The 14,450-nt window shown below is 40.5% G+C and overlaps 1 protein-coding gene across 2 annotated transcripts in view; it reads left to right on the forward strand.

The window, feature by feature from the left end:
- The window catches only part of TRIO (trio Rho guanine nucleotide exchange factor), a 258,198-nt gene that overhangs the window by 65,920 nt on the left and 177,828 nt on the right, over positions 1 to 14,450 (forward strand). For both annotated transcript variants that reach the window (XM_087760929.1, XM_087760936.1), the window contains exon 2: positions 7,369 to 7,443. In XM_087760929.1, coding sequence (XP_087617055.1) covers positions 7,369 to 7,443 — 75 coding nt within the window. The remainder of the gene's footprint in view (positions 1 to 7,368; positions 7,444 to 14,450) is intronic.

The raw sequence follows: 14,450 nt of genomic DNA on the forward strand, positions 1-14,450 counted from the left end.
GTTCTTAACGTTTAAATGAATAGCTATTGGCTACAACAAGTATTTTGCTTAAGCTCATGACTATGGCTGCTGGAACAACACTGAAATCATGCCCTTGTGGTTAAATGCCTCTAAGCTCTGTCCTTGTTGGGGTCACCTAGGGGCTTTAGAATCTGGACTGAGAAAAAGTGAATGAATAAATGATGAATGCCAAGGTTACTAATATTGCCCAGTGATCTGAATGTCATTTAAAAAAACCCTGCTGGTAGTTCCTCATTTGTTCCTAAAAAGAATGGTGTATGATCTGAAAGATGCCATGACAGGCATACTTAAAAGTTAGTCTTTCTGAGATGAATTGCCATTATACCTTTTGAAACTGGTCATCTGCAAGCTCAGGAAGCTTCAGAGAAGAGACAAGAATTGCAGTCTTTGCCATAATTTCCCTGAATTCTCTTGCTTTGTTGCAATGTGAAAGATGGTGTGAGATTGCTGAGCAGCAATGAATATAGGCAATGTCTATAACTGGAAGCGATAACAGTGCAGTTGGTGAATTGACAGCTCTGATTGCTCTATGAATCCTTTACTTGCATACAAAAGTATGAATTTATAGTTAAGCCTACCATAACATTGAAATTGGCACTTAAAATACTTGAGTTAAAATCAAGAAAAGCAATCAGTAATCCTGTACATGCAGTAACTTTAGTTACCTTTTGCTTTCCTTTGCCAACCCTTTGGGTTGTATTCTCAATTAGTGCTGTTTTTTGCCATTTTCTGCTTTATGAAAGTTCAGTTTTCTTTCTCACCTTTACCTCAGTAGTCTGATTTCATTTATAAACCCAAGAACTTACGGAGTTCAGCAATCATTTTTTCCAAATCTGATTGGAGGAAAGAATCAAATGGTTCTAATGACTTAATCTGTACTGGTTTCTATGTAGTAACTTCACAGTAAGAATGTAAAAGGCTTCACAATGGCTGCTTGTGAATCTCCTTATATCTTGTTTAAAATTATTTTTCATGGAATAATACCACCTTTAGAAATTTGCCCACTATCCTGTTTTAAAACCCTCTCTATGGCAAAATTGGAGAACAGGAACCTACTTTGTGCTCTCTTTCTGGACACTTGAAAAACATGGGAGGTAGTGTATAAATTAACTTGCAGCTGGGGTTTATCATGTACAGTTGTTAACTGGTAAGCCAAGTTGAATAAACCTATGAATTTCCATGATTTAAAATTAATGTCATCATCTTGTGATACCGGGGGGGTGGGGTGGGGGTGGGTGTAAATAATGAAACCTTAATCAGTCCAATAATGCACTAATTTTATTACATTTGAGCTTCTTTATTCCTTCTTTTGTTTTGGTTTTTTTTGCCTTTTTACTTAATTAACTAGAAGGCAATTTCTCTTGAAATATAGCTAGGATGGCTTTACAATTAAAGGGAGGAATAGCTCAGATTTCAGAGTCATGTAGTTGATATCATTCATGCTGTGAAATCGAGGAAATGCTAAAGACGGCAACATTTTGGGTTCTTTTTGCTTAAAGGTTAACTAGCTACAGTTTTGAGATTTTCTGTTCCAAGGTGAAGCTTAATCAACACAAAGGGACCAGTGGATGCAAGGAGTTGTGCAGAACGGTGTGCAGTTCCTGCTGCCTTACCTAGATGCTGGAAGTTGCTGCTTGGCTAGGAAAGAGGCTCTTCCCCACCCATGGAAGTTTTTATCTCTCATCTCCTAGCAAATATTTCTTTCCACTTAGGACTAACCTAAATCAGTCTGATTGTTACTTAACTCCCTGATTACCTAAACTGTGGCGTTAACGTAGCAGTTCCGAGTGCTGCTATTGCAGTTTCCATGTGTTTTTTTTTCCTTCCTATAGAACTTAGCATAGCATGTGGATTTTTGAGCAGAAGCCCACTAGAGCAGGTCTTCTGAAACGGAGAGAGTACTCTGTTAGAAAATAACTCAGGGAAAGAGGTTTCTCTGGTTTGGGATGGGATGTCTGTCAAAGAAGAGGTGGGGATTAGAAGGCTGCTGCTGGAAGGAGCAGCCCGGCAGAGAAGGCACTTGCTTACTGTCGATGACACAACACATGGAGTCATTCTTCTGAAGTCCGAAGAGAGCCTAAAGCATTGACGTATTCTGGGTTGAGTCTGCCTTTTTTTGTTTGCGCCTGTGAAAAGGTCTTGTTTTATGTTGAAAGGTGAAAAGCAGTTGTGTTCTTAAAGGTGCGAGTTTTCAGGATGAGAGCATTCCCTTTTTTTGTTTGTCTTTTTTTCTAGCCATCTTTCAGAAAAGTTTCAAGTCAGTTGTGTGTGACAGCACTGGACGAGTGCTGTGTCATCCTCTTAGCAAAGAGATTCTGCTCTGAGCCTCAGTTTCGGAGCCTTTTCGCTGTCTTAATTTCCATTTCTGTAATTTATGTTTGTTGCCGTAACTGAATGATGAACATCACTGAAGATACCTTCAAAGTAACACAGACTTCTATGTTCCTGGGGCAGTGATGCATCTTTGGGGAAGCGGTTTCCAACATTGTTCATTGTTATTGCAGTTCTGTAATCAAATTGTTAGCTTAAAAGCTATGTTTAAGGCAATTTTACCTGCTCCTTTTAATTGTGTGGCTGACTAGTTACTGATCATTGCAGTGCAGGATGATTAACAGAGTTACGTTGTTTCCCGTGTCTGAAGGATGCTTCAGCCTTAAACTAGTACAGCATTTGTCTTGGATACAGGAACTACCACACAGGGTACCCGGTTTCTGTTACTGCTCTAAAGGTGGCTTGCTCCCTGTATTTCAGTGCCGGTGGGAAGTTTCAGCACGTTGAGTACACAGGGGAGCAGCAGAGTTACAGGAACGCTGTGATTTCCAGGCAAAAGGTGGCTCCTTTACGCTGGCTTACTCTTCTGTCTCCAGGGCAGGTGGACGTGCAGCTCTGGCGCCAGGTCTTCGCCATGGGATTTGGGAATGCTTGCAGCCCAAGTGAGAGGGGGCTGCTCTGGCCATTTGGGTAAAGGGCTCTCGGAAACCTCCTAGGGGTGATATCTCTACCCAGGAATGCTGTCTTTTCATGGGTCTTTCAACTTGGATAAATTAGTATATTGCAGCAAAATATCTTCGCTTCATACAGCATGAGAAAAAGGATTAGTACAGACAATTTAGTTTGTTAAATTTGGCTGGATGATGGTGTCTTCTGTCTCTGAAGTCGTGGGGGCGAAGAGGAAATGGTGTGTTTGTAGGAAAGACTTCTTCATTTCCTAGTGTATACATCTGTATAAAAAGTTTAGGTGACTTTTGCTTCGTTCTTGTTTGCATGTTTTCAAGGTCTTTAGTTCTGTGATACAGCGTTTCAATAACTGCTCTGTGATAACAGACTGTTTGAGTAGCAGGCTGTATTGCTACAACTTTGGGGATTGTGTAATTCTAGAAGCTTCAAGGGGGGAAAAAAAACCCTCTTAAATTGAAATGGACTACTTAGTCGTGTGCTACTTAATCTACTGAAGTTGAATATTAATTAGCATGATTTGAGCTTCTTCCCTCTGGACTGGTAGTTAGGGAAAAGTGTCTGTATGATGCATGAGACGACAGAAGGGCATATAGTACCTATTAAAAATGTGAAACTGTAAAATGAGTATTCCTCGAATAGGTATTGAAAATATCAAGGGTGGTTTTCCTGTTTAAGACTAAAATTGTCTTTAAAAGATACTAGCATAGGATTTATTATTAAAAACCACATTTTAAAACTAAAAATGCCTTATTAGGTGAACTGGATAGCGAAAGGAGAAGCCCAAGTATGTGCCGTATATGCATACACATCGTGCTGTCAAAAGAGAAACCTGTGCCCTGGGAATGAAAGCCCGCTTGTATTTCGTGCTTGCCAGGCTGCGCCGTGCAGGCTTGGGTCGTGCTCTTCCATTGAGCTCGCCACGCCGGGAGCGAGTCTGCTGCTGGCAGCTCCGCTCGTCCCGTCGCCGCCGCGGTGGGGTGGGCTGCGCGGTGGGTGCCGGGGCTGCGGGCGCTGCAGCCGCACCGCGGCGGTGGGAGCTGCCGCCGGCCGGCTGGGGAAGGATGACATCACCTCCAGGAACATGTGATGCAGCCGGCTGGCGCGGAGGCCGCTGAGCTGTGTAGGGAGAGAGTGGTGCAGATATTTATGGCATTTCGTTTGAGTGCGGTAAATGCCTTTTAATTTTTTTTTTTAAATGAAATCCTCATAATCGCAGATGTTGTGTGGTGTAGAGGCTTTAAAAACGGGGGGGGGGACCCACCTCAAGCCCTTAGGACCTGCTTAGATTGCTGTTTTTTTGTTTTATTATTGCTCTGTTGGAGATAAAAATATGATACTTTCTTGCCATATTCACCCCCTTTGCTCCCCAGCATTCTTTCGTCAGTTGTAATCCCCACAGTCTTTTTAGTTAAGCTTTAACACTGCAGAACTGGAATAAAAATAGGCTGTTTAGAGCAGCAGGAATATGATAATCCGAGGCAGTCAGCCTTAAGGATATGCAGATCCAGAACATGAGCCAAGCACTAACGTATTTGCTAGGGTGTTTACCTTGAGCAGCCCCTTAATAATCAAAGAAACATTAGCTAAATGTTTCTGGCTTCTTACATGCCACGGGCAAAGTAAAATGTGCAGCTACTCTGCATCATCTGAGGTGAAGCAGTTTAAGGGCTTAGAAATCTGAGCAAGCAAGTTGCGGTAACGTCAGTGTCTTGGGTAATTTTGAGCTAAGATAGACAGCAAAGTACAGCACTAGTTTCTGCATGCTTTTTAGGTGAGGAGAACGTGTTTTCTACCTCTAAATTTACTGTAAAGAAAAGGAATCACCATGGTTGATACGAAAGCTGAGCATGCTAAATTGGCGTTAAGCTTATGGCGGGTAGCTCAAAGCACGTTTAAAAAAAAAAAAAGTAACTCCAGAAGTGTGCCTGTATGCCTTAGCAGTCAACTGAAGTCCAAATATTTCAAGGTGGAAAAAGGTATCTGCTGTCTTTTTAGATGAGTTATTTAAGACCAAGGTTTTTTCTTAAAGTCTTGTTTAAAGCTTTAGTCCATACTAAATGAAGACTTAGTAGGAACAAAACTGTAGGCAGTGTCAGTAAAAGGTTGATAACCCACAGCCAGTACTCTGGAGGAAGGAATAACGCAAGAGATTCCTTTGGAGCTGTCTTAGAGTCCTGAGAGTCTAAGCGCAAATGTGAAGGAAATAGCTGTGTCCCTCTGCTGCTTTGTTGGTCTGGAGTTGCTGTGTAATTGCAAAATATTGTCCATTGTGTAGAAACCCTCCATGCAGCATGGTTACTCAAGGAACCAGTTTTCCTGGTCTAGCCTTTCTGAGAAAGTGTATCAAATTTTGGGTTTGTTTTTGGTTTATGGTGTTCATGATAAAACAGGGAGCTAACTAATGGCTGGAAGAGGATTTTTTTAGCTTGCTTTTGTTTGTAATCTGTGGGTGCTGAGACAATGTCCTGGTTGAACACTTCAGTTACAGTGAACTGGAGGGACCCATTGCTGCCAGACATTTGTCTAAATGTATTTTTAAAAAAATCCCCAGTCATGGATAGTCCATAATCTTCCACAGGCAATCCCGTGTGCTGCTTCACAGTTCTTTCCGTTACAACTTCCTACCACCTGAAGTAAACCTCTCGCTGTAATTCTAGCCAGCTTACTTGTGCTACCACTAGACTTTATGTGTTCTGAGGACTGCTACAGTGTCTCCCCTCAGTTCTTCAGACCAAACAGTGTCATTTGGTTTAGTCCTTCCTCATAGCTCATAACATGTATGTCAGCTCATGGCACCTGGCCATCTTTGCCCCTTGGGTGTTCTGTTTGGTGTGTCCTGGGTCTGTTTTCAAGGGTGGTGCCCATAACTAGATACTGTAGTGGCATAGAAGTCTCAGTGTTGCTGGCTGGAATAGAAACGCCGTGATGTAATTTACATATATGATGCCCATGTTTACAAATCTTATGTTACTTGATCACACCAGTACGATACCTTCAGATTTTAGCTCTGAAGCGCACAGCTCTTTCATGAAAGCTCAGAGCCTGTGACCAAAGGATATGAAACATTTGGATATTTTTAAGGAGGAACAGAAATTATGCCCTCCCTACTGGGCATCAATGACAGCTTCTACTGCCATCTCTAGAGGGACCGTGGCCCTTTTGCACAGAGGAAAACCACTGTCTTTTAGAAAAGACTGCCACATGTATACCAGAGCTTGCTCTTGTAAGATTCCCCTGAAATGATAAATAATTAAAAGCTTATTTTACCTTCTAAATAGCTCAAACTGTTGCTTTTAAGGAACACAACTCCTGTGTTGTAGCAGGCTATTTGGGCTGTCTTACTTAACAGCACTTCTGGCCTTCAGCAGTGATAGAGAAGTAAGAGCTTCCCACTTACTCCAGAAGAGGTACTTTCTTCAGAAACAAGATTTTTAAAAAAGCACGTGAATCCAAAGAGACTGGGAAGGATCATACAGACAGTTGAAGTGTGGGTACAAAACCACCCAATTTTTGTAAGATGAACAAGATTGGCCCAAAAGGGACCAATTCGGTATTGTACAGGTCAATCTGGAATACAAGGTCATAAATAAAATGCTTCCTAAATTGCCCTTCTTTAATAAGGGAGAAGTTTAGAATCTGGCCACAGAAATGTAATGGAAATAGAGAGGAGGGACAAGCTGATGATATGCTGCTTTGCAACATTGACTGTAATCACTCACCTTGGGGACCATTTCAAACTCCATGGGTGTATAGAGTTAACATGACAAAATATGCTCTCAGTTACAAAATGCTGCTCCTGTCAGGCAGCAGAAAAGACACAGGTGAGAGCTTTATCTCCCAATTCTGCTTACAGAAGTGGCATAAGGGAAGTTGTATGTAAATAGTGTTGGGGTGTCTTGGTGGGTCTTTTTGTGTGGTGCTTTTTGGGGGTTTGGGAATTTTTTTGTTTGATATTTTTGGTTTTTTGGTTTTTTTGGGTTTTTTTGACCAGTAATTGTTCTAAAGGTACCTCTCTTACTAGCTTGATACTACTCTCTGCTGGAACAAAAAGTGAGAGTGGAATTTGAAATGCTTAAAAGCAACAGGATCCAACTGATAGTTTTTATTTACTGATGAAAAAGGCTAATTCCAGTATCCTGTTTTCTACCAAGGCTTGCTAACAGATCATGCTATTTGTGTTAAGCTAGTCAAAGCGATGACTTGTTCATTAATATATTTTAAAGTTTAGTTTCTTTTTTTGCAACCTTTTACTATAAGGTTATCTTAATTCTGTAATCATAACATTCAGATTGTATTCCAAAGGTAAGTGTTTTACAGTGCATTCATTAAATGTAGAAGCTGAGCTTGTCTGAATTTCTGACTAATTATCTTGTCTTTTCCTTTTTTCAGGGTTTCGCAAAAATGATGAAATGAAGGCTATGGAAGTATTGCCAATTTTAAAGGAAAAAGTTGCATACCTTTCAGGTACAGTTATTTTCTTCTGTGTGGAACGCGTAACTATGTTGTTATTCACGTGGAAAGTGGTATTTTAAATACTTTTAATATCATTGCAAAAGTCATGGAAAGCTAGGGTAGCACCTGTTCTGGTTGGATATGCAAAACATAACATAAGCATTGTGAAAGGATCTGTAATAAAGAAGATACATGTTTTGTTGAATGTGGAACATACTGCTTGTTGTCGTCCTGGTCGTGTCCTGTTCCCTCCAGCATATCCAACAGCATTATTTAGAACAACCTAGAACAACCTGCTGTACTGTAGTCATATTCCTTCTCTTACTTCTGGTTCTTCTGCTGGAGAGTTTATAGAGATGGCTTTGTTACTTGCCCATCTGAGGCACTGGAGAAATATCTCTGTTGCAGAGGTGAAATTTAAGTGCATAGCTTTTGAAGCACACAGTATCTTCATGGTGAAGTGAGTTAGCATCTAATTTTAGCTATCTCCGGCATACACACTGAAGTTGGTTGGTTACTTAATGAGGAATAGCAGAGGATTTAAAAGTGGGGTTTAGATGAATGAGTATCATAACATTTTCTATAACTTGGTAAGTAACTTTACTTGGTGGAATGATGGCTGAAGTGCTTATTCTTGTAAACTGCATTTTGGTGTGACTTTTTGTAGTAAGTACTTCCAAATCTGTTGGGATTAAACATCATTCTCTTTGCCATAGTCTTAGTGTCAAATGATTTAGAGGACAGTCTCAGATTTGAAAGGGAGTTTTTTTTGGATAAATGATTTGTCAAGAACTCCAAAAATAAAGCTCTTATCTGTAAATATTAAAACATACAAAATGATCCCTGAAATTGCACTCTTCAGAGATTTGCTGTGCAGGGATGCTGATGCTTGCAAGTACAAGTTGGGTAGACATGGTGCTCGAGGACGTGGTTTAGTGGTGGACTTGGCAGTGATAGGTTAACGGTTGGACTCGATCTTAAGGGTCTTTTCCAACTTTAATGATTCTATGATTCTACAGTGTGTAGTTCACAGTACTTCATCCTGTCTTTTTTTTTTAGAGGTCCTGGCTACTGTAATGAATGATATAACAGAGTGCCCAGAGGCAATTTCCCTGGTAGTGTGGGAACTCCCAGTTCTTTTGCGTATGAATTGTAGTGCTGATGAAGGCTTGCTTAAAACTTTATTTTCAGAGGGAAAGAAGAGAAGAAAAGGGAGTTAAGCACAATATTTCAATCCCTCATTACTCTTTTTCTGGGCCTCGCTTTATGGCGCTTAATGAAAATGTAGTCAGTTTCCATTCCAAAACTTCTGAATTTCCAAGTTGTCCAGAACTTAGTTTAGATCCCTTAGAAGGGATCTGAAAGATGATAGGTGTTCTCTAATGTTAATTTGTAAGCATATGGCATTCTCAAAAGGCATTAATTCAGTGAAAGTGAAGCGGGCCAAATGAAAGCTGAAGATAAATTTAAGGGGAGATGATGGATTATGACCCAGAGCAGATGAGGTGCGGGCAGGAAGAAGCGGTTGCCAACTTGCCTATGTGAAGGTAGCAACTTCTGACAGAAGAATGGAGCAAGCAGCGGTAGGCAGCAAGACTGGCCAGAACTGATCTGCCAAAATCCGTCGTTTCACATTTCCATTGCAAGTGGAGCTCAAATGAAATACGATACATTAGTAGTGCAAGTGATTTTTAAAAAAACAAACAACCCACAACAAAACAACCAACCAACACACACATGCGCGCGCGCCCCCCCCCCCCCCCCCCCCAACTGCCACCACCATTAGGGCTTAACCATTGTGAAACTAGAACTGTCAAGCTTTATACTTGGGAACAAAAAGCTAAGGAAAACTGTTAGATTACTGACTTACAGAGACTTTCAATGTACCTAATTTTTTTTCTTCAAAAGTACAACTTTTGCTCAAGTACTTGGTTTTAATATTTTAAGTACGATAACTGGTTAAGGTCTGTAGAAGGAGTAGGACAAATACATTGGGGATATCTCTATTAAAACTCTATCTAAAGATAACTAAGTTATCTCTACTAAAAGCTCTTAATAGTCCCATTAAGCCTCAGGCATCCACAAACATCACTATAATTTTTGTATTTTGCTCTCCCTCATTTGTATTGGAGTCCTGGTACAGTTGTTGCAACGTGTTCATTGTTGATTGTCAAGTACCTTCTCAAGTAGAAATAAAGTATGACAATCAACAGTGCAAAAAAAATGGTTCTTTTTTATAGAGCAGGAAAGTTACACAAATAACACTGTCTGAAAAAAATTCATGGAGTGTTTGAGATCCTCAGTTCAATTCCTCAGTCTTTTCTCTGCCTTTCTCTGCCGAGACCTTCCTTCTCCAAGTTAAATGAGTAAGTGTGGGCTGTATAGCAGTGTATTCATCTTTGTGTTCTTAGAATACTAAAGATGCTGATCCTTCCACAATGCTGACTTTCTCAGGCACTTCTTGAGACCAGTTTATTGTGAGATGGACATATAAGGGTGAGCCGTCTTATGGACAGACCTGGACAGGCTGGAAGAGTGGGCTAGCAAGAGCAATATGAAGTTTAATAGAGCCAAGCGCAGAGTCCTGCACCTGGGTCAGAATAACCAAACACCCCAGTACAGGCTACGGTCTGTGCAGCTGGGGAGCAGCCTTGCTGAAAGCGACCTGGGGGGGTCCTGGTGGACGACAAGCTGAACATAAGTCAGCGTGGTGCAGCTGCAGCAACAAAGGCAAATTGGATCCTGGGTTGCATCCACAGGGGCATTACTAGCAGAGGTAGAGATGTGATGATCCCAGTCTACTCAGTGCTTTTCAGGCCGCACCTGGAGTACTGGATCTAGTTCTGGTCCGCACAATTAAAGAGAAATGCAGGCAGGCCGGAGAGGGTCCACAGGAGGGCCACAAAGGTGATCAAAGGGCTGGAGAACCTGCCTTATGAGGAAAGACTGAAGGAGTTAGGTCTTTTCTCCCTGGAGAAGTCTCAGGGGGTACCTTATTATGGTATTCCAGTACTTAAAGGGCAGCTACAAAGAGGATGGAGGCGCACTCTTCGCAAGGAGCTACATGGAGAAGACAAGGGGAACAACTGTTTCCACCATACGTATCTCCTAAGCCATTCTTGAGATGATGTTTTGATCCAATCAGAAATCGTGGTGTTTTAATGAAGTTAAAGCTCTTGGTAGCAGATACCTCCCACTTTACTCCAAGTGTACTATGTTGTGATTAAACTGTATTTATGAGAGTTTCCCTTTTCTCCTCCAACAGGTACCTCTTCGATCGGTGTTAGCCTGAGTTAGGCTGTAGTTCTATATTGCTTTGTTTCAGTCTTTGCTTTTCATTTATTCCTTTCCTTTGTTTTCAGGTGGATATATTTAACAGATCTACTCAACATAATTTCTTTTTCTTTGCACAGTCTGAGTACTTCATCACTTTGAAAGAACTATTTCAGTAGTTGCTTTTCCTCTGCCACAAATCACAGTAGATCTGATGTGATTCACTTTTGCTTTCTCCTCCATCATCACAATCCCGTTTAATCCCCTTTATTGAGCTGTTAACGATGTGTTTTTGTAAACGAAAAAAAGAGTGGATTTTTCATAATCTAGTGTATCTGAAGATGGATTTAGATGGAAGAGAATTCTTTTTCCTTGCCTCTGTTATCTGTAGCACCAGCCACGATAGCTTTAAAAAAAACCAAAAAACCCCCAAACAAACAAACAAAAAAAGCCCCACCAAAAAAAAAATACCCAAAGAAAAACCCCTAAGTTTTGTACAACAGACAATGTACAAATGAGGACTATGGTGCAGATAAGTCATCTGGACTTGTTAAAATCTGCGTGTTCCTTGCATATCTTAAAATATGTTAGTGTAGCTGTGATGCTCAAACAAAAAAAAGGTAAAGTTGATTGGATGACAGTTGGAGTGAGAAGGAGAGATGTAGTCTCTGAGAACTCAATTCTGAAACAGATCTTGAAGTGGGTGGGTTTTTTGGTGAGTTTTTTTGGGTGTTTGTTTTTGGGTTTGTTTTTGTTTTTTTTTTTTTTTTGCTAGGGCAGGAGGCAAGGAAGTAGAGAAGAACAAATACTTCTGTGAAGTATTGTGAAGTACGTCTTGCTGTATGCAGGTTGATAACTGCAAAGTCCCAAAGCTCACCAAGCTAGCCTGAATTCTGGTACCCGTACATATTGATGCTGGAATAAATTCTGTATTGGAAATACTTGTCCTTCATGAAACCAGTCTGACAGACTGGACTGCTGTATCTCGTATTGGTCAAAGTAGCAAAATTACTTGATGTGTAGAATGCAAATGCTTGGGTGCAGCTTCCCTGTGAATCCTGTGTTGTTTTTCTAAAATTGCCAACAGAGTGGTTCTCAAACAACAATAAAACCAAAAAAGTGGGGTGAGGGTGGGGAGGCAGGCATGGGGGGAAGAGAAAAAGCTTCCTTGAACTGATTTTCATCTAACTGGGAAATAATCTGCTTGAGTATTGGGTGTCTCACCACCTGAAATGGAAGAGCCTCTTGGAGGTGTAACCATGAAGTACGAATGGAGTCTTGGATGCAGTTTTTTTGTTCAGTTTAAACTGAAGTCTGTTGGAGTACAGATACTCTTACGTCTCTACACATACTTACGCGAGGAGAGCTTTTTCTTACAAGGTGCAATTATCTTGGTTTCATATGAGGAAACAGAACTTGATAACTTGTCCTGCTTTTCAACATGCCATAAAAGCTTGTAGCTTTACCCAAGTACTGTGAAACTAGGTAAAAAGGCATTTCCTGAAAAAACTGCACTACTCAGCCTGTTGGATTTTGGTGCCATTTGGAGACCCTTGACAAGGCTGCTGTTAGTGATGTGCACTAGACAGAAGTGATTCACATTGGGTGACTCATGTGAGTTGATCAGCTGCTCATATGACACATCTTGGCATAAACAGAGAGAGTATTTCAGTGCTGTGGTGGTTTTATATAAAAGGAAGGTGGTAAAAATGGAAGTCTCACTGATGAAAATAGTAGCTTAATATGTTTTTATTAAACCAAGACAAATAGGGGGTTGAGTTGGATAAAGACTATTGTGAGACAGGAAATTCCCACCTGATGTCTCATACATTGTTGCTTTTAACATTCCTGTTTGTGTATGACACAGGAGCATCAGGAGAAAAGGAAATGAGAGTTAGTTATTGGAAAAGACCTAAGAAAGCTTTCAGTATAGCTCATGAAAAAAACAAGTCTTAGGGACTTTTTTGCTTAATATTTACAACTTTGGTATCTGGCTTAAGATCGGATAGTGAAATTCTTTTCACCAAAAATCACGGGTGTATTAATTTCTTCATTACTCATCTAGACTTGAAATTTGTGCGGCAGATTTTGTCTCCAATGTACAAAAATTTCAGGATATGATTTATCAGAAATTTAAGCACCATACTTTAAAAATGGATTTTCTCTGGGGTGTATGTGGAGCTGGGAGCCAAGTGAAGTGGCATCCGAAATGACATAAAGAATATAGGGTTCTTTCCTCTGCCGTGTTGGAAAATCACGTGTTACAGGAGTTGCTGCGTGGGAAAGGCCCGGAGGACTGATCTGCGGTGACTGCGTGTAACAAGGCATTTGTTTAAAAAGCTTAGAGAGTGTTAAAGGCAATTCAGCCTGTGCTCTTCCCTGCTAGCTGCTGCTTTTTAGAGGATTTCCATCCTGAGCAATTGAGCACTTTTTCTGGGGAGTTGGAATCAGTAGTGTTTACAAGTTGAAATGTAAATTTTTGAGATCTGTAGCTGATGGCCTGCAATGCACTGAGGAGAGCATTAAGGACTGCAGCAGACTTTCAGCTGAGTTTGGTAGCTTTGGAGCCCAGTGATTGCTCTGGAGCTGAGTGGATGCCTGGGCTGTTGGGCTCTGAGTCTTGTCATTTATCCTTCCTCTCTCATGTGGCTTCTGCCTTGTTTTTATTGTGTCACTTGCTATGTAAAAATCCTCAAAGCTCTCTGCTGGGCAAGTGGGTCAGGATGGTCAAGACCAGGCTTGCCTCTCTCCGTTAGAATGAGACAACTCAATTGTTTTTAATCTCATGTCCCACTTAAGAGGATCATGGAAGATATGAATTTTTTTTCAAGTTCAGGTTTCTGGCATTGCAGCTTGACAGAAATTCAGAGCTGCTTTTGCCTCTTCTGGGTTTCATTTGGTGCCTCACGGGGAACATGTCCAGTGCAGACAATCCCTGGAGACCTTGACGGCGAGGCTTAGTGTCTCTAGCAAGCACACGCAGACTGTGTTGGGAAGGATGGTGATGAATTTTTGAGTGACTCATTTTATTCATTTGCTTTTGACCTTCCTTTCTAAGGGTTTTTTTTTTAAAACTTTGTTTAGTAACATGGATTTACAATGAAGAGCTGATTTACAATGAGAAATCATTCAGGACAGAGGATAGTGTTTTTCTATGTTTCCATGGGACAGGAGAAAACAGTTGATACATCTGTGGTTGAGAACATACATGTGAAATTTAGCTTGTAAGAATGTGTCTGTGCTATTATACAAGTGTTGATAAAGACAGCCTACTGACATGAATTTAGCATTCAGTAATAGTTAACGTTTTATTGTCACTAGCAAGGGGTTGGATATAAAATTGCATTTTAATGTTTAACTAGGGTAAGTCTATGCAATTTAACGAATGAGATTAATACGTTTAAGTGGAACTACTCAAAGTCAGATTTTTTGCCTTACATATTAAGCGGGTTCAGAATTTGCTGCATTGCTAATAAAATTAACAAGTATAAACTGACAATTGAGAATCTGCATATCGGAACAGAATAAAAATATAAATAAAATGCTTAAATAGTATCCATCTACTCATCTAGTATATGCATTGGGTGTGAAATACTATATGCCTAAATTCTGTGCTAGTAATGAAGTGAATGCTGAGTATCCTCTAAATACTTGCCTACAAAGTAGCATAACTGTATTTAAATTTAATCTGTACAATTGCTGATTCAAAAGTTAAATACCTAGCAAAGCACCGTTACTGGAGATGT

Source organism: Nipponia nippon, unplaced genomic scaffold, assembly GCF_047370975.1.
Source record: "Nipponia nippon isolate SJK-2023a ecotype South Korea unplaced genomic scaffold, ASM4737097v1 scaffold_1, whole genome shotgun sequence".
NCBI lineage: Eukaryota > Metazoa > Chordata > Aves > Pelecaniformes > Threskiornithidae > Nipponia > Nipponia nippon.